The following is a 21,209-nucleotide window of genomic DNA, read 5'->3' on the forward strand; positions in this document are numbered from 1 at the left end:
TGGTTTTTCAGAATCTATGCACCCAAATTGCGTGAAAACGTAATCACATGTCAGTTCCAGTATAATATATTTGTCCAATGAATACCCATTTATCATCTGCATTTCTTCTTGGTGTAGCAATTTTAAAGGCCAGTAGTGTACTTAAATAGAATGTATCAATGTTTCTGCCTGCTCTTCCTTGTGTCAAAATGAACTTGGCACTTTCACAGGTAGTTAACTACAGCCAGGTTTAGAAAGCTGATGGTTCATATTAATAGTATCAGTATAACTAAGCCAATCATGTTGAATGGATGCACACAACTAGCATACCAAAATGGAAACCAACTACATACTGCAGATAGTTTTGCCCAAGGAGTGTTTCCTACAGCATGCATAAATTTTGATCTCCACTGGAGTTTCCGTAATGTTGTTCTAGTATTTCAGGGAAAAGTAAAAAAGTTTTGTTTTCCAATTAACTTTCAAATCGGTGTCCTTATATTTTGTGGACAGAAGGCTCATACTTTTTGTAAATTTTTCTTTACTGTTTCTCTAACATCAAATTGTGATTGACAATTGCCGGATTGTTAACACAAATAAGAGGCCTCTGGTAGTTTCTGGGAATTGTTATTTAGTAAGAAATTGTTAGGTGTTACCTCACTACCTTAGGAAGAATGCATTTTTATTCACAGGTGCTCTCAGCTTTCTTGGTATAAAATCTTTGTATAGAACTATTTTTTCCTTTGTAAGAGCCACATCTTTGACAATGCCATGGAATATGTCTAAATACAAAGACGACACTCAAGTTATCTGCATCATTTGAAGGCAAACATAAAATATGAATTTAGACAATGCATCTACCAGTAATGTAAGTTCATAAGCTTCCAAGGCCAGTGTCTATTTGATTAAAAATTGTGTTTAGTACTACAAGTAGTCATTACAAAAAACTAAAACAACTACAATATCAATACTTTGACCATCTCTGAAGCGGTTCTCTACAGGACGACAAGCTCCTGGATTCTGGTGATAGTCTTCCCCTATATACTGTCTTACTTGTGTTGTCAGGTGGCTACCGACATCACATTATGGCATGCCACTTGATCAGTCGAAACAAAGATTGCTATGGAGAGGTGACTGTACAGCAGGCTATTGCCTGTGCTACTCTGGCAAGAAACTAGCAGATAGTAGTGAATTGGCAGCTTGTACCCATGGGTAGTGTTTTCCTGCAGTGAGGCAATGATGTCGCATGGCAGTTCTCTCGTGGCCCCTTGTTTACACTGTTGAGCCCTGGTCATGAGGTGTTATTGAGTGGTGAACATCGGCATCCCATTGGTCCAGGATCTCTGGCACCAGGGCATTGGTAACTTATAGCCATAATTTCTGATCATGCTGTTCGAGAATTTAATTATTTTGATAAGTTCTCTTATTTTTCACTTTTGCATCCATGTCCCATAATCAGGCACACGGGGTTCTCGAAAATTAATAGATCATATATAATCCTGATGATGTTCACCTACAGTTGATTTGTTGCATTGCACCAGTTGCACATAGGGTTCATGTTCCAACATGTGACTGCTAATCAGTCTTCCTGTTTCACCAACGTAGATTTTGCCAAATTCATATTGAAATGTGTAGACAACTGCTTGGTGAAGAGCATCTACAGAATCCTTCATAGGTCTCAAAAGAACTATTATCTTGTGGCCACTCTGAAATATTCGTTAAATCCTCCGTGGTGCAGCATCTTGTTTACACAGTTGCCGACACCTCTCATATAAGTTAAGCAAGTGACAGAAAGAGGTGGTTCTGTTCCTTTGTCTATTTTATCTTTATCACACCTCATAGCCTACTGTATGTTCTTGTTCTATATTCATTTGCATGGAATGTTTTCTGGAGCTTGTTCAGTTCTTGTTGGAGGTTGTCAGCATTGTAAATGTCATGAGCTCCAGCTGTCAGCATATATAGCAGAATTTTTATTTTGTTCTAGATGATTGTGTGACTCTGCATGCAGATAACTGGTGATGTGCATCAGTTTCCTGTACATTTTATGTCCTAGTTTGCCACTAAATGTTCTGTACACTTCTACAACCAGAAAAGGAACTGCTCCTTTTCCCCCCTAGTTTATACTGTATGTTTTTAAGTAAGCAGCTAAGGTGCTGATGAAATCTGCATAGCTCTGCTTTCCCATGTGGCCTTATGATGAATGTGTCATCTGCGTAGTAAGTCAACAACACAGGCACAATGGTGCAGAACTTAGTGTTACCTGTCTGAATGCTTCCAAGAATATGTCATCCCACTGCCACTCCCTCTGCCTGCTCTTAGATTTGCCCTGCCAACCAAGATATACTGATGACAAGCACAATCATACCAAGCTGCAGATGTCTGGTGGTATTTCCTCCTGTAGGATGTTAATAGTTTCACCTATAGGCACATTAGTAAATAGAGATTATATGTTGCAGCTGACCGTTAGATCTGTAGTTAGTAATTGTTGTTCCCATGTGAGCTGGAAGAAATATGTGAAATCCTAGACATAAGACTGTGTGGTCACCCATATTGTACAAGTTGTGAGCCAGATCATATGTGGGCAACTTGATCCTATTGACAATTGCTCTTAGATGACAGCCTTCCTTATGCACCTTTGATACTCCATTTATTCTTGGTGAGCCACTCGGTTGTGTCAGCATTGATTTTAGAATCCTTGATTAGGGATTGTATCTGTCTCACTACCTTCATCTATCTCACTGTCTTCACTGGGAGATCTCTCTTCGGTTCATTCTATAAGCAATCACTCCGCAACTCACTCATTTTGGCTTCATATGATGAAGTGTCCATTATTACTACGGTGTTTTCTTTGTGTGTCTTCAGTATTTTCATTTTTTTAGTGTTTCATAACGACACAGTCCAATATTCAAAACGATTTTATTCAAATATCTATCAGTAGTTCTGAAACTAGTCAGTGGCATTTGAATACTTGACCTCAGAATAATTCTCCAAGATTTAACAAAGCTGGCCAGTAAAACTAAAATACCATGAATACTGCATGCAATAAGAATCAAAAATAGACTTAAGTGTACTATATGCAAATAATTAGTATTTCAAAGCAACTGCATTAAGTAGGAAAAAGACCGTTCACATTCTGTATATGAGAAAAGATTATGCAGAGGGTTCTCATTCAGAAATAGCTTTTGAATGTTAGTTCAGTGTGAGATGGTCATGTTATAGCTTGTGTGCAAGGGAGAAACTCCTACCAGCATGTATCAAAATTAGGCAGTGGCAAGGTCATTGTACTGGTCGGGATCCCACGATTGTCATGAGAATATGGAATCGAAGGCATAAAGAGTAAGATACTCATATTCAATGCCATGCAAGATCACATTGGCCCCACATGACTAGTGCCAGAGACAACAAACACACTGCTTGGTACACCATACAAAATTTTACTGTCACATCACGTACTCTCAAGTCAGGAAATGGTCTTGTCTGCAATGCAACAAATATCCACAGGATCAGTGTGATGATGACTGCAGCATCACAGACAGTCTGTACAACAACTGTCATTGTGGCCTACATCAAGAAGGCAGTGGAGAACAGTGTAGTGATGGTGGTATATCCAACAACAGAAGTGCCTTCATGTCATCTTTTTGGACAAGTCTTTGTTCTGTGCACAGTATTGTGATGAAGGTATCCATGTGTGGGAACTAGGAAGGGAGTAAATATTGTCAGATTGCATTTGTCATCTTCGTACATGCCCAGCACATGGTGTGATGGTATTGGGTGCCAGTTTGTACACAACTCGACCACCTCTAGTTTGCATAGCTGGTGATTTGGACAGCTGGAACACTATATTTCTGACTTGTCAATGCTGGAGGCTGCAGCCTATCTTTGAAGTCTCTATGATGTCACCTCTCAGCATAGCTACACGAGACAGTACAGTGTCTGTACTGTCCTGACTTATCTTGATTCAGAGGGTATTTGACTGTTGCCCTGTTCAATATATTTTCAGGATCTATTAACCACTGAATACATTTGGTCATAAGCTGATGAAAGAATGGCACACCACCACTTGTCAGCCACTATGCTTCATAAACTCTGGCACACTTCAAGTAGCATGGAATGAGATAACTGTGTGTCATCTGAGCTGAATTTGACTCTGCTCACATCCACGTTGGAGCCACTGTTGTTGCCAGAAATGGCAGCCCTGTGTACTAAATTTTGCACCCTGTATACCCCACCAAATCATCTATAAATTTAATCATGTATTAAATACAATTTTGTTATTTCGTGCTGGAATTTAAATGGTCAGCAGTGTACTAGCTGACAGAGGCTTCTAATCTACAGTACTAGGTGGTTGAGTTGTTCTACCACACACTGTCCACCAGAAAGAAATTAAATCATTTACTTTTAATGTAATGTCTCATTTTCATAACTGATCTCAGTGATTGTTCACACAGTTGGAATTCATATTTGAGAGAAACAAAGTGTGTGATAGAGATTGATGACTAAAGCCAATTTTAGTAAAAAAGCAAAAAACAACAAAATGTAACATATAAGGACATAAGCCTTTGGAATAAACTTTGCAATATGACTTGACAGGTTGGTAGAACACATATCTGCAAGTTTATTCAGTAACACAGGGTCAGCAGGAATTCTGAGTTAAGACAAATGCTTTCATAACAATGCTGTTTATTGTAATAAGGAACCAGAGATGAGTAAACTGCAAAACACCACAACCTGGTCAGGAATAACAGCTTTCTGGACTCAGTTCATTTCTATTGACCATATTTGAAAGTTGTTCCTATTCAAATATAATCTTCCTTCTCAAAATGCCTTGATTCAGATACTGTACATCATTTAGGATCATATCAAAGGAAGCCTTATATTTTGGAAGAACACACAGTTCACACAAAGGTTCTATGAGAAATAAAACTAAAATAACTACTTATTTGAAATTGTGTATTTATATTTTTACAATTCTGGAATAAATATTATGCCACAGCCTGCTGGTACTTTAAACAGCATACTGCAATGTCATTAAGATGAAAATATTAACAAAAACTGTCATATATAAAAAGGACAAGCACAGTTGCCATTTATTTACACCTAAAGTATTAATTTGCATGTTGTATATGGAAAATATATTTACAATCTCTGCATTAATTATACCCACCTGAGTATCAGAGACAGTAAATGACAATATGGAAATATATGCTGTATTCAAAGCACATTATTTTGTATAAATATTTTAGAATGAAAGAAAGATTTGCTAACCAGTAATTCTTTAAAAAAAATTACATGGAGCACGAGTAACTACATTATGATGACATTTATGGTGACGGTTAACTAACTTATCATTAACAGTCAAAAGTTTCACAAACTTCTTAACAATGCACAATTACATTTTTCAAATTACAGTCAATTTCATATTGCCAAATGCAATGCAGTCAGAGAATAACAAGACAAATGTTACATAGTACGCCTTCAGCCTGCGAAACAGGAAAAGCCATTAAGTATACAAAAGATCATATATACAAATAAGTCACAGCTTCTCTGTCAGCAGTTGATACTCAGAATCGAATATGAGCAATATTTTTCTTCAATCCCTGCAGCCAGTTGCTTCAAAAAAAATCACAACATCCACACTCAATTGCTGTGCAAATTGTCAGTGTGTTAGGATTATTCAGACTATATCACTCCCTAACAGCTGTTATATTTATACAAGTTGCACTCAATATACGATGTGGGCACAAATCCCTCTTCACCATCTTTTTGTCGCCTCACTCTGGTCCATCCATCACCCTGATCAAGTTCAATGATGAAGAGCTCCTCCCCATCGTGCATTGGTATTGAGCCTTCACTCGTAGCTGTGGAGCAGAAACAAAACACACTTAAAACCTGTTATATACTTGATTATTATTACTACAATAATCAATTACTATAATCATTTAGCACATTTCTCATGCATCAAAAAACAATTTAAGACAATGGGAACACCACATATGCCTTGCATAATTTTGCCTTGATCACAAGTCAGTGACTCCAAAACAGCTTTCTTTTCTCTTTTTTTTTGTTTTTTTTTTTTTTTTGTTTGTTAAAGGACAGATAAAAAGATCATAAACCAGTAAAAGCTAACTTGAGGGAAGATCTATTTGGGTTCTGCAGAAATGCAGAAGCACATGAGGGAATACTGATTATACGACTTGTCTATTAAGGTAGACAGAAGAAAGACAAACCTACATTTACCGCATCTGTAGATTTAGATAAAAAAGTTTTACTATTATGTTAACTGCAACATTTTCTTTGAAAGTCTAAAGATGCCAGGGATAAAACATAGGGAGCAGAATGTTACTTATAACTTGTACAGGAATCCAGAAAACAGTTTTAAAGAGTGAAAAGAAGTGATGTAGACTTACAGCCTACATATAGGCTAAGCAGTAAGAATGATAATTTTTTTGGTTTCAGAGCACTCAACGACACTTATTAGTGCCCTTACACAATATGAACTAAAGGCTTAGTGAGAATAAAATCTTTCCTTGCAAGCAATCTTTTTGGGACGATGGATCACAGATACATATCAGACACTCGACAAATCATCCGGTAATGCCAACAGAGACAGTGATTCCTTTTCAACATATTAAAATGGATAATAAAATCTTAAATAATAAGAGACTTTACCAGTCTTCATTTGTTATTTTCTTTACCTCTAGCCCCACTTTTTCCAACTGACACACAACTCTCCATATCAGTAATGAGGTAATAGCACTCAAGGGAGCAGCACAGGGCAGTACATTACTATTCTTGCAAGTATTCCTTTCTATTGTGCCAGCATGTTGATTTCCCAAGATTTCCAAATGATCCAATACCCAACAGACTGACACTTTCTTCCCTTGAAACTGTAGTGTGTAAAGTATGCCCTGTATGTTTTGGACAACTCTGCTCAGTAAATGGTCTCTAGGGCACTTACAACATCAGGGCAGATGAGAAAGTTATTCTGTTGACTGTAGCTCATCTGTTTCTATGCCTCTAGGATTGCATAGAGCCCTGTATCAAAAGTGTAAATTTGTCTGGAAGTCTAATCCTAAAGTCAATGTCAGGGGAAAACATTGAGCAGATGACTGTATAGCCATGCTTAGACCCATCACTGTAATTACTAAATCTAGTGCTCCTATAAGAGTTCGTAGAGGGCTTGTTTAAAAAATGGAATATAGAGTACAAAATTTCTTGTACTTTGTCAAATTTGAAAACAGCCTGCCCTCACTACTAACCAGAAAGGATTCTTTCTCCACCCCTGTGTTAAAACAGTCAGGGTTACCAAACTGAGGTCTGCAAGCTGCTCCTTTACTTTAGCCCCTAATGGTCTTATTGCTCTTCTGTAATTTACGTACATTAATTCTGCTGAAACTGGTAGAAGAAGATTAAAGGCTAGAGACTAGAGGATTGACTAGTGATTACATGCATGCTGCACCATGAGAAACTTTTACCAGATGGTTGGAGGTGGTTCCCCAGCCTCATCATTCAGGCTGCATATGGGGCTGGTCCTGAAGGCTCCTGTTGGCAAATCTAATGGCCTATTGGCCAACGATGTAAGTTTCTCATAGCAGACAAGACCCAGAAACGTTACCAGTTCCTTAAAACTAAAAGTGGTGTCCCCCCAGATGCAGTTCAGGTTGATTAAAACCATGACATATCATGAAAGTACACACACACACACACACACACACACACACACACACACACACACACACACAAATCTTATCTGAGGAAAATTTGAAATCTGTGTTTCAACCCATAATTATAAGTTTCTTAATGTTGGTTGAAGTTGTTGAGAAGCTATCTTGAAACTAGAAGACAAATAAAAAATTGAACATTGTCCACAAAAAGAAAGCATTGGACAGGACTCCTGACTGTAGACACTATGGCTACTGCAAAAAGATTAACATTTAATACACTCCCTGAGGGACACCATTCTCCCAAGAATGTCAGTCTGAGAGTGAATTGCCAGATATGACACTAAAAAATTGTCCTGAAATGAAGGAGCACACCATAATGTGAGGAGAACATCACAAGCCACATTCATCCAGTTGTCAGGCAATATACAGGCTGTCCAAGTTGCTAACACATGGAACTCTAACTGCAGTATGTAGTCCCTATAAAGAGTGTACCACAGCTTAGAGCTATCAGTTCCATTGTTGAAATGTGAAAGGCAGTTAGCATACCAAAGGAAGAGGTTGAAATCACTTATTCCACTGAACAATGTGATTTTTTGGTATCTGAATAACACAGGTTAGAACACAGTGCCAAAAAACCACTTGCAAGCTCTTTGCCAAACTCCAACGGACAGGTAGCATGGTTGATGACATAGCAGGAAATGTTGGCACAAGGCAGACTGAAGTTACTCCTGAAAATGTCACCACAATTTCTGGAATTATTCAGCAAAGTCTATGGAAATACATCTGAAGAATTGCAGCAGAGACCAATTTGAAGCACTCAAGCACACAGAAAACATTGAGACAGAGCCTGCGCATTTCCATTCAAAATCCAAAGTCACTAAGCTATACCTGTATGAGCTGTGTGACAGAGGACTGATTTTGCAAACCAGACTGATAATGAAGAATTTGAAATTGACTGCACCTGACTCACAGATGAAGCACACTTACACCTGAATGGAGCTATGAATAAACAAAAGTGGCAATTTTGGGATTCTGAAAATCCCCATTTGTGTGAAGTGAAACCACTGCATTCTCGCAAAGTCACTGTCTGGGCTACAGTAAGAATCAGAGGCATTATTGGCCATTTTGTCATGTGAGAAATGATCATTAGTGTACATAATGTTTCAATTTTGGAAAAATTTGTCGTCTCACGTGTAGTACTGGAGAATCGACAAGGCACCAAATGGATCATGCATGGGGCCAGACCACACCACACTGAACAGGTGTTTTGATTTCTTTACAAATAATTTGGGAATAGAGTCACTGCATTGGATTACTGGTAATTTACTGGTGCAGGGATGGATTAGCCTCCATATTCACGTGATCTGATTCCTTGTGACTATTGTTTATGGGGCACATTGAAGGATACTCTCTACCACAACCATCCTACCAAGCTAGACAAGCTGGAATTTGCAATCTGTGTGGCATTTGAACCCACTTCTGTTGCGACACTACAGGACATGACGGCAAATTTCATCGTTCATTTTCACTACTTCCATACTGTGGCAGTGAACATTTTGAAAGACTGTGATGTGATTGCAAAGGCTGCTTGCATAGGATGTGTTTAATTATGGATGCTGGTACTGCATAAGTTGTGTAGCATACAGCACCACCTGTTAGCAGCTTTTCAAACTATTTCAAAACTTCTGTGTAACTTCCATATAAAATTCTTACAGGTTTCACAATAAATGTAACTTTCGTTGTACTCATCTATCAATCTTAGTTTCTGAGATATTTAATTTTGACATTGGAGACTCCTTCAATTGACATCCTATAGTAACTCCATATAGTGTCAAGGGCCTTTTTAAATACCAAGAAATATTTCTGTCAAGTGCTGACTACGCAAAAATGCTAATTTTATTGCTGCCTCAAAGAGTATTAGATAGCTGAGTACAGAGTGGTACCTATGGAAACCTCACTGAAGGCAACTGTCAAGTCTTCTAATTTCTAGAACCCATACTGAGCTACTGATGACCATTCATTCGAATATCTTTCCCATACATAATTGCTACACTATAATAACTAAACTGGTGTGCAAAAGTAACTTTCACAGGAAGTGTTACTGACAAGTACATAGCTTGATGAAAGTTGGACCATAAATAAAAAGAACTGCTGCAGTACAGTACTGAAGATAATTGAAAGAAATATGTAGAGATGGGCAGAACTGACACTTTTATTCAGAGACAATAATTACACTGAAGTCACTGATGTGGCAAACAAAAGTTGGGAGATCTATTTACGTTGCTTTGTTCTTCAGTGCAAGGCAAGTCAAGTGATTGACCCCAGAACGTCAGAGTGCACTCCTGATGGCTGTGGCTTGCTGATTGACCACTACAGTCACCAAACTCATGTAATTGCAACTAGGCTCAAATTTAACCAGTGTTTTAAGCACCATAATGAGACGTGAAGAATGGGCTATCTTGCAAGGCTTAGCACCCGTAATGTTGGTATCTGTCTTTTCCCCCCGACACGGAAGTTAGTGCAAAGACTTTAGTCATTTAAACCAACCCTGAGTGATGTCCTAAAATTTGTCAAAGCTCATGAAGTAACTGCATCTGCACAAGCAACATTTCATAATTCCTCTGGTGGTGATGTAGCAGTATCAGTTGTCACTGTGCTCTACTGAGCAGCTGTTCATCTGGTAGTCCAGTGTCATGGGATTAAGTAGTTGGTACTGTAGTTAGTGACCCACTACCCTCAGCGTCAGGAAACATGCAAAAACAGAAGCTTTTGTTCACTGCTGGCATGACCCAATGTGAGTGGAAGATCCTACAATGGTTTCCTCCCAGTCATTGCCAGAGGGTCCCAGAAAAGAACATGCCATAAAATCATATTCATACTGAGGCCCATAGGATCAATGGCATCACTGCCCTTTCCATGATGTCACCTGTTTTGCATGCCACAAACCAAGTCGTCTTGCAAGTGTCTACCTGAGCCAGCATGCACCAACAATACTGGCTATCACCATGCTACATGCTATCTTCCTGCTGCTCATAGCAGCAGTAGATGGGATGCCAAGGCTCACGTTGCAATTGGACATTAATAGAGCAACGGCAGATTTTCAGTTGAATAAAGGCACAGCCATTTCTCTGATTAATGAGAATATATACCAGAAAATTGGCTCTCCACAGCTGAGGTCCATTCAGTGTCAGTTGTCGACTTACAGTAGTGAGCTGAGTCCATTGCGGGCCCAGATCATAGGGGGGCCAGATCGTAGTCCAAGCCAAATAGAAAAATCTCAGTAACATACCATGCTAGCAGTCAACTCTTGGACAACAACTAGCATTTTTGGCTTAGACACTTTTGCACTTTTTGGTTTCCAAATTCAGGACCAGGTGAGTCTATTTTTAACTGTATTGCCATTCACAGAACTTGATATGTTATGCATGTACTTAAAGCCAATGTTTGGATCTGCATTAGGTTGTGCAACAAGGTTCCAGACCAACATATCATTAAACCAATCAGAAGTGCCCAAGTTTTATAGAGCTCGTCCAGTGCCTTTCACTACGTATAAGCAAGTTAAAGCAGAATTAGATAGGCTGCATAGACTGTGTGTTGTATTCCCAGTATCGTCTAGCCATTGGGCTACACTCACAATCATAGTTAAGAAAGTAAATGGATAACTTAGAACTTGTAATTTTAAGTCTACCATTAATGCTCAAGCCAATGTCAATATGTATACAATTTGTAGGCTGGAGGAATTGTTGGCAAAATTGGCTGTGGGCCATTATCTTTCTAAGATGCATGTAGATGGTCAGATGAAGCAGTTTTTAGAAATTAACTAGTAAACTACAGATTCTTTACTGAATTGAACTGGCATGTATAAAACAGTTTCAAATGTCTAATCACTATACAAATCACTTAATGTGTTAAACATTTGACATAAAGCATTTACGTAAGAAAATTTCAGAAAAGGTTGGAAATTGTGCTTTAAGTTTTTGGAAGTTGCTATGTGTCTTCATTATGAAAATGTTGGTTGTAAAAACATAATACATTACAATGTCTCGTCCAATGCCAAAGTTTTATTGACTGAACAGCGAAAATGTAGTAAAGGATAAACATTTTTCCTTTCATAATTTTGTGGGGGAGTGTTAGCAAGAAAAGTTCCTAAAAGGTTTGAAATTGTGTAAAGTTTGTTGTAAATCACTAAGTGCTCTCATTTTGAAATATAGGATGAACAAAAAGGAATGTGTGTGTCATCAGTTACAATGGCTGGAAAAAAATACTTAGTTTTAAACTGTAATTCTTTTCTTCTTGTGCTAAATTTTTAACATAGGATTATACCTCTTAATGAGTTGGTTATGACAGTATTTTAAAATTTAGTCAATGATTATGTTAAATGCTGAAAGTCAGATTTTTGCTGCCCCTGGAAGCCGTTAAGACAGCCAACCTGCAACTAGTATGGGGTTTAAAGACTATCACTTAGTAATTTAGATATGGCATTTAGCATGTACTGTTGTTATAACAGTTGCCGTTTGGGGTCGCAAGCACTCCTGTGATATTTCAGAGATACCCTGAGAAACTCATCCAAGGTATCCCCAAATGAGTTAATTACAACTTGCTAAATACGGGGGTCACATGCGAGCAGCACCTGCGCAACCTACAGATGATGTTCATGTGGCTCCAAGTTCATGGTCTGCATTGTAACCTCGACAGATGTAGTTTCTCTGAGACAAGTGTAAAGCACTTGGGAAATGAACATAAAGAAGGGCTCACACCTACACACAATCATATGGACACAATCACTAACTTACTGGCTCATAAGAACACCAAAGAATGACAGTCATTCCTGGGAAAAGTCAATTATTACATGAAATTTATTCTCAATGTGGCCTAGATGAATCACTTATGGAAAAAAATGTGTTAAATTTGGTGGCCAGAGCAGTGCAAGAAAGCTTTTGTGCAACTTGAAAAGTGCACTAGGTCAGGCCCTTGTTTAACAACATTCCATCCCAGCAAATGCTTAACACCTGCCACTGAAGTATCAGACTATGGCATTCAAAATCTCACAAATATGCCAATATCACGGAACAGCCCATTGTGTTTGCATCTAAAACATTACATGTGGTGCAGAGAAATTATTCAACAAATTGAAAAAGATGTATTGGCTACCATATACAGCATCGGGAAGTTTCATGCATATCTCAATGGTATTAAGTTTCACCTGATCACTGAGCAGAAACTTCTTAGTTCACTATTTGACCCTCATCTGAAACCACCCAACAAGATCACACAGCAGCTGCAACAGTGGGTGCTGTTCCTAACATACAAGATCCATTATTGGTCACAATGCAGCACCAAGAGACAGATGTACTTTCCCACTTGTCCTGTGGTCCAGATGAAGAGTCTGACAGGCACAAAGTGCAGTGTTCTGCCTTAAGGCAGGAATCTGTGACACACCCTCTCTGAATTCCCAATTGCAGCAAGTGAAGTAGCAGCAGAAAGAGACCATGATATTCTACTCTGTAGAGTGTTGTCTGCTGTACAGGGGAGTTGGCCCGAGCACTTGCCTAATGACACCAGTCTAGAATGGTGCACCTATTTTTATTAACACACAGGCTTAAAATCACTGATGGTGTCATATCGTTGGCTACAGATGATTCTGGACACCGGGTGGTAGTTCCTCCAAAGCTCTGCCCCCAAATACTGAAGCTCCTCCACACCACATATTGAGGATTGCACAGAACGAGGGCACAGCACAGCATTGTGTACTGGCTTGGTGTTGATGCCGCAATAGAATACACCATCCAGAACTGCCACACTTGCAACCACACTCAAATCAGCCCCATCACAGTGATTCAATCCTTGACTGTGCTCTGACAACTCCTGGCTGAGTGTGTATGTCGATTTTGCCAGACCATTTCAATAAGCAATGTGGTTGGTTTATGTAGACACCCTCTCTAACTTTCCATACATGGCAAAGAAGGCTACCATCACCACCACAGCTAGCATTTGCAATAGAGTGAGCACATATTATACTGGTTTCCATGAACAGCTCTCAGTTCATGGCATGTGCTTTGCATTGAGTGCCTGACCACTGACCCTTTGTATCTCACGTCCAATTGTGAAGCCAAACAGATGGTCAGGAGCTTCAAAATGCAGTTGCGCAAGATGATGATGACAGCTGACTCAGGGAGGCACTCACCAGCTTCCTCACCACCCACCACTCAACCCCTGAAAATGGACATAGCCCAGCCGATATTTTACATGGGCGTAGACACCATACCTTCTTCGAACCTGCTTTGCCCAACTCAGTGGGACCACCGCCTCCACATATAGCCATATTACAGCTCAGGTTCCCACATCTAGATTCATATTTTAGGCCAAAATGCCAGGTGGATGCAGAATTGTTGTCAGCAATGGGGTGTGGCAAATTTTGAGGTTGTGGCCAGCAACAAGACATCAGTTAGGCACCACAATCAGCTCTGGCCACAAAGAGCCACACCGACCCATCCTCCTCTCTCTGTCCCCTCCCCCCCCCCCTCCCCTCCCCCCCTTTCCCGTCAATTACCAACGAAGGCCTGGGTATAATAAGCAAGTTTCGACAGATGTAAGCTGCAGTTGTTATGATGATGACGACGACGACGACGACGACGACGACGACGACGACGACGACAACGACGATTGTGGGTTTAAAGGAACTAAACTATCGGTTATCAGTCCCTCGATTCATAGCAGTGCGAGTTAAAAGGTACAAAATGAGTAAAGAAGAGCTATTAACTCCAGAGGCTGTGACCATGTCGTCATGGCTGAAGATGCATGTGGCTGCAGCTCTAGCCAGATAGTTGAAAATGAGATAAAACTCAGCCCACTAAAAATTGTAGCTGGTCACTGAAGAATACACCAAAAAGAATCATCATAGTCTTGTGGAACTTTAGAACTAATTAGCTTAAACATATAGATAAATAAAACACATACATAAAACTTTAAAAATGCACGACAGTGCGGAGAGAGAAAGTAGATTGAGTTTGCTCAGGGCACATGCCACAGTAAGAGGTACTCTTCCCACAACCACATCTTACACCAAGAGTGGAGGTGGATTGAATTTAGTTGCAAAATCCACTTTCTCTCAGGTAACTACTAACCCATCGTCTGCACATATCTGAGGTAATCAGGTTGACATGTTGATTGCTCCTCTCAGATCAGCCAGCAGGCCACACATTCTGAGAATATGAGCGATCATGAGATGGCTACCAGAGCTGCGTTGAGGAAAGTCCTCTTGATTCAAAAGGATCTCAGATCTAAATATCGCCTCTAATGAGGTCAATTTGAGTGTGACTGTTAAGTTAATCTGGATGCCTATATCAGGTTTAGGTGAAATAAAGTTAATTGTTGGATGTTTTTACTAGTCACCAGATTCTGCCGTGACAGTTTTAGAATGACTTAAAGAAAATCTATGCTCAGCAGCACAGAAATACCCAGATCATGCATACTCATTGGAGGACTTTAACATACAGAGTATAGACTGGGAGTCCATGGATTCATTGCAAGGGGTATAGACAGGCAGTGTTGTGAAGTACTTTTACACATGTTTTCTGAAAACTGCCTTGAGCAGCTAGTTCGACAGCCCATACGCAATGGAAATATTTTTGACCTTGTAGCTAAAACAGGTCTGGTCTTACTGACATCGTCAATATAGAAATAGTGATTATATCAGCTAGTTTGTCAACCCACACCCAATAGAAATATTTTTGACCTTGTAGCAACAAACAGGCCTAACCTTATCAATTGTGTCAGTATAGAGACAGGGATTAGACCAGCTAGTTTGACAGCCCATACCCAAAGGAAATATTTTGGGCCTTGCAGCTACAAACAGGTCTGACCCTATTGACTGTGTCAGTATAGAGACAGGGATTAGATATCATAGCACTGTTGGTTACTCGAGCTAATAAAGCAATCAAGAAGGCTAGGAGAGTATTTTTGTTAAAAAGAGCAGACAATTAGTTGCTAGTGTATTGCTTAGACAATGAATGGACCTCACTTAGTTCCAGTTTGATGGAAGTAAATAAGAGCGGAAGTTGTAAATTGCACTATGGAGCAGTATGTGCCAAGTTAGAGGATTCAGGACAGAAAAGAACCACTGTGGCTTAACAACAAAATTCAGAAAATCCTGAGGAACCAAAGAGTCTTACACTTTCGGTACAAAAGAGAATGAGCAAATGATGACAGGCGAAAGTTAGCAAACACTCATGTAGCCATAAAAACATCAATGTGCGAAGTATGCAACACCTACCACTGTCATACCTTAGCAAAGGTTCTAGCTGAGAACCCAAGAAAATTCTGATCCTATGTAAGATTGCTAAGCAGGCTGAAGGCTTCTATCCAGTCACTTTATCAATCTGATGTGGTGATAGAGGATAGCAAAAGGTAAGATTAAGTTTTAAATTTCATGTTTAAGGAATTGTTCAAGCAGGAGGATCATACAAACAAACCATCATTTGACCATTGCACAGAGGGCATAGCAATAGAAATCCCTGGCACAGAGAAGCAACTGAAAGACCTGAAAACAACAAGTCAACAGGTTTGGGTGGAATCACAATTTGGTTTTACGAAGATTACTCTACAGTGTCAAATGGAAAAATTGAGCTTGTCTTTTTCTCCACATGATATTCTGAAAACTACAGATGTAGGGCAACAGGCATATTCCTTATTCCTAGATTTCCATATAGAATAGCTTCCTGGACATGTCAGTGGCTCGCCTACTTCTTAAGCAATAACTAAGTGACAAGTGGTTATCAGAGACAAGGCTATCATCATGAGTGCTCCAGGGAGCTGGGGAATTGTGACAGGACTGCTATTTTTCTCTATATACATAAACGGTCTGACAGAGAGGGTGAGCAGCAATTTGTAGCTGTTTGCTGGTGTATGGGAAGGTGTCATCATTTAATGACTGTAGGAAGATACAAGATGACTTACACAAAATTTCTAATGAGTGTGACGAATGGCAGCAAGCTGTAAATGTAGAAAAAATGTAAGTTCATACAGATGAGTACAAAAAACAATCCTGCAATGTTTTAATGCAGGATTAATAGTGAGCAACTTGACACAGTCAGGTTGAATAAGTATCTAGGTGTGATGTCACAAAGCAATATGACATGAAATGAGCATGTAAGGATTGTAGAGGGGGAAGGCGAATGATCGATTTTGGTTCATTGGGAAAGTTTTAGGAAAGGTTCACTGGGAAAATTTTAGGAAAGTTTGGTTCATTTGTGAAGGAGACCACAAACAGAACAGTAGTGAGACCAATTCTTGAGTACTGCTTGTGTGTTTGGGATCCCAATCAAGTCGGATTAAAGAAAAGAATCAAATCAATTCAGATGCAAGCTGTTCAATTTGTTACTGGTAGACTCAATCAACATGCAAGTATTGCAGAAATGCTTTGGGATCTCAAATGGCATTGCATGGAAGTAACACAATATTCTTTTTCACAAACACTATTGGGAAAATTTAAAGAACTGGCATTGGTAGCTTACTACAGAATTATCCTACTGCTGCCAACAAACATTTCACATAAGGACCATGAACATAAGTTAAGAGGAATTAGGGTTTGTACGGAGGCTTTTAGACAGCCGTTTCTACCTCTCTCTCTCTCTCTCTTTTTCTCTCTCTCTCTCTCTCTCTCTCTCTCTCTCTCTGCAAGTGGAAAAGGAAGGAAAATAACTAGTAGTGGTAACCCCAAACATGCACCATACAGTGGGTTGTATTGTATGCATGTAGATGTAATCTGGTGCAGCCAATATGCAGTAGGCACACACAATATGACAGCATCTTTCCAAATCGCCTGCAGAGTGATATACCATGCCTTGGTGACCCTTTGATTAACCTCAGTTTGTTGAGGGTCATGGTAACTTGATATTCGACATCCCAAGTGTTCAAAATTTGATGGCATAATTGCAAATGTTTGTCCATGCATGGTACGCCAAGTTCAAGTTTCTCTCCTATGGTTGCATCTTTAGCCAATTTGTCAATGAACACCCACATGGCTCAGTGTCCAGAAGAATGTTACCGTCATTCAAGAGCTGTCAGTTAATGGGTCTTGCACGTTAGCCACCAAAGGGTTTTGGGGGGGAGGGGGGAGGGGTGTGCACTGAGCTATGTCTTGCATGCAGATCATGGGGTCATTAAAAACCAGGAAGTCTTCTGTGGTGAGATATTTAATGCACTGCAGAGCCCTTGATATGGCAACCAATTCTGCAGTGTATACACTGCATGCACTCTGGAGAAAATACTTCTCATGCCTCCTTGCATGTGCAGAAGCAACTGTCTGGCTTTTTGATCCATCCATGTAGACGTATGTTGAATTTGGGTAGACATGAAGAACTGACCAGAATATGCATCTGAGAATGGTGGGATCAGCCCACGTAAGAGGTCCATGCAACCATATGACTGGGTAGATACCATGGGGGAGGGGTAAGGGGGGTTGGCAGAGGGAACTCTATGAACACAGACAACAGGGGGCAGTTGGAGGTCCTCCCATAGAGCTTCCAATTTTATCCCAGATGATCTACTCATTTTTTGGGCAATTTGTAAACAACCTGAATTGTTGCTTGTGAAACAGAGTTGAGTAAGACTGCTGAGTAGGCATCTAACACAGTGTGACAGCATAGTTCACCAAGAGCTTCTGGCATCTGACCCTCAGTGGCGAGACACCAGCTTCCACCCGGAGGCTGTCTACATGGCTTGTACAGGAGGCTCCAGTTGGCAACTGCACACCACTGCAGTGGACAGGAATCAGCAAGCTCAATACTGATTGTGCTGCCAACCCATAGCCACCACATCCATATTATGCTTTACAGAATCACACAATTGTGCTGTCTGTGCCCCAGGAGGTGCTGCTGATAAGTGGAAGGTTATTAAGATTCCTCATGCAATTTGCCTTGAACCGGCACATATGTGGTAACCATGCTGACTCACAGTCAAATAAAGTGTCTAAAAATTTGGAAGTTTCAATGACTTCAAGTAACTGGTTACCAAGAAAGTTCTAGTCATGAATGTACAGTTCTGTGTTAGTAAAAGTGCATGAAGCAAGTTTTGATGGAAGAAAATTGATATCCACGATTCGGAGTCCAATTACGTACTTTTTGTATGACCCCTGGACGCTGGCACTCTGAGGTGCATAATGCTGCAGAGCTGTAGTACAGGTAAAGGTCGTCCTCACACAGTCATAGTGAGACTATGGGTCCCAATGTAGTCACAATATCGATGGAAAAGAGGGTTACGTTCAGAAAAGACCCCTGAGGGACTCCAGTTTCCTGTACGTATTGGTTGCTGAGGGTCAAACCTGTCCAGACCCAGAACACTTTGGGAATAGGAGATTCTGGATAAAAGTAGGTAAAAAGCCTCAAAACCCACACGAGTGCAATGTAGACAGCATGTAATGGTACCAGTGGTATTTTACACCTTCTGTAGGTCAAAGAACACAGCAACCAGGTGTTGGCAATGTGCAAAAGTGTTACACACTGCAGATTCCAGATGAATCAATTGGTCTGTGGTGGACCAGAATGCCCAAAAGCCCCTTTGAAATTGCAATATACGTCCTCTGGCTTCCAGACATCAACATTGTTGTAGGTTAATTATTCTTTAGAATAGTTTACACAGCCCATTTGTTAGACAGACTTGGTGGTAATTACTCAGAATTTGAAGCTCACTTCCCAGTTTCAGGATTGGAATAATAATACCCTCCTGCCAGTGAGAGTGATACTCCTGTTACCACCAAACATGATTTAAAAACTCAATGATGTTTTTACACAGGATGTGTTTTATGTTGTTACTAAAAAGTTTATGCATTTGATTATGAATTCTATCAGGTCCGGGGGCTGTCTCGAAAATCTGCTGAAAAGCTGCAACACTTCTATTCACTAAATGGAGCACTGTATAATTCAGACCCTTGTGCATGGAAGGATACAGAATTTTCCCTTGCCAAGCAACTCCAGGTCAAGAAATTAGGATAGTAGTTGCTGTATGCAGGCATTAGCAAAGTGTGCTGCAAAAGATTCAGCAATGACTGCAGGATCAGTACAGATGCTGGCATTGAGGGAGATGCAAGGAACTACTGTGGACGGTGGGTGGTTGCAAATTAGGCACAGTTTACTCCATCTTTACGCTTATGGGGTGTGCAGTCTCACAGATGACACACATTGTCCCCAACACTCCTGCATTCTCTCCTTTATTAAAAACCGTACCTTTGTGTGAAATCTCTTGAATGCTATTAAATGTTCCGTAGAGAGAAGGCACTTGTGTCGCTGAAGTGATCTGCAATGCTCTCTGATAGCTGCAGGTATTTCTTCAGATCACTGGGGCATGGTGTCCATCAGGCAGAGCCTGAAGAACAGGTTATTGTTGCTTCTGCAGTGTGTATAATTGTATCAATAATATCTTCTACCACTCCTTCGATATCCTCCTCTTGACTGGTTTCAAAAGTTGCTTTGGAGGTGAAAGCTCAAAAGGTGGCTTACTGAAGTGACAAACGTGGTGCATGTTTCATTGTTCAATGGGTCGAGAAAGATAGTGAGCTAGGAAAGTGTTCACTGTTGCAGATGTCATGATGGTCAGACCAACCGATTAAGAGTGAGACGCTCAGGCTGCAGACTGTAATATCAATGTCCGCGTATGTTCCATAGCCTGTACTGAAATGCATTGCACTCTACATCTGCATACATACACTGCAAGCCACCGTACGGTATATGGTGGAGGGTACATTTTACAACTAGTCATTTCTCTCCCTGTTTCATTCGCAAATGCTGAGTGGGGTGGCACAGTCGTTAGCACACTGGACTCTCATTCAGAAGGACGACTGCTCAAACACATGTCTGGCCATCCTGATTTACGTTTTCCGTGATTTCCCTAAATTTCTTCAGGAAATTACAGGATGGTTCCCCCATGGGACCGATGACCTCGCTGTTAGGTCCCCTTCCCAAATCAACCAACCAATCCCTCACAAACAGAGTGAGGGAACAACAACTGTCTCTATGCCTCCATAGATCTCTACAGGTTCTCTTATCTCAAGTTCATGGTCCTCGTGCGAAATTTACATCAGCGGCAGTGGGATCATTCAGCAGTCAGCTTCATATGCTTTGCTGCTGACATACGCTCCACTTGAATGTGTGATTCTTCATCAGTATTCATAGGCTCAACCTCAAGGGGGATGGAGCATGATCAACCGGGCAGAATTCCATTTAACTTATGATTTACCGTTCTTATTTCTGTGGGGTTCAGTTTCTCAGACGATTTTCCTGTTTTTACTTTTGGGACAGAAGAGGAACATTCTTTTCTGTGACCTGTGACTCACAGTCTGTGGCTCTATCAGCCAATGGTTGGTGGTAGACTGCTTGTCTGTCACATCCTGGGAGGGGCATCTTGACAGGCTTCCTCTTCCCAGAGGATGTCAAGAGGAGCACAAGGCATCTCCTGTTGTACCGATGGGGTGGTTTATCACTGTTATTGGGTATGTAGGAGTCAAGAGAGCTGGTGGCCCTTCCCCTGGCTGAAAAACAGGCGCTGGCCTGTGGCTAGGGCCAGTAGTTGGTACTT

At 40.4% G+C, this 21,209-nt stretch overlaps 1 protein-coding gene across 5 annotated transcripts in view; it reads right to left on the bottom strand.

Annotated features, from left to right (window-relative positions):
* Nucleotides 1–4,941: 4,941 nt before the first annotated feature.
* The window catches only part of LOC124721257 (formin-binding protein 1-like), a 375,448-nt gene continuing 359,180 nt past the window's right edge, over nucleotides 4,942–21,209 (bottom strand). For 2 of the 5 annotated variants that reach the window (XM_047246130.1, XM_047246131.1), the window contains one exon: nucleotides 4,942–5,834. In XM_047246130.1, the coding sequence (XP_047102086.1) occupies nucleotides 5,668–5,834 (167 nt within the window). In that variant the 3' untranslated portion in view covers nucleotides 4,942–5,667. The remainder of the gene's footprint in view (nucleotides 5,835–21,209) is intronic. The other 3 variants (XM_047246132.1, XM_047246129.1, XM_047246128.1) reach the window with 2 other exon arrangements.

Source organism: Schistocerca piceifrons, chromosome X, assembly GCF_021461385.2.
Source record: "Schistocerca piceifrons isolate TAMUIC-IGC-003096 chromosome X, iqSchPice1.1, whole genome shotgun sequence".
NCBI lineage: Eukaryota > Metazoa > Arthropoda > Insecta > Orthoptera > Acrididae > Schistocerca > Schistocerca piceifrons.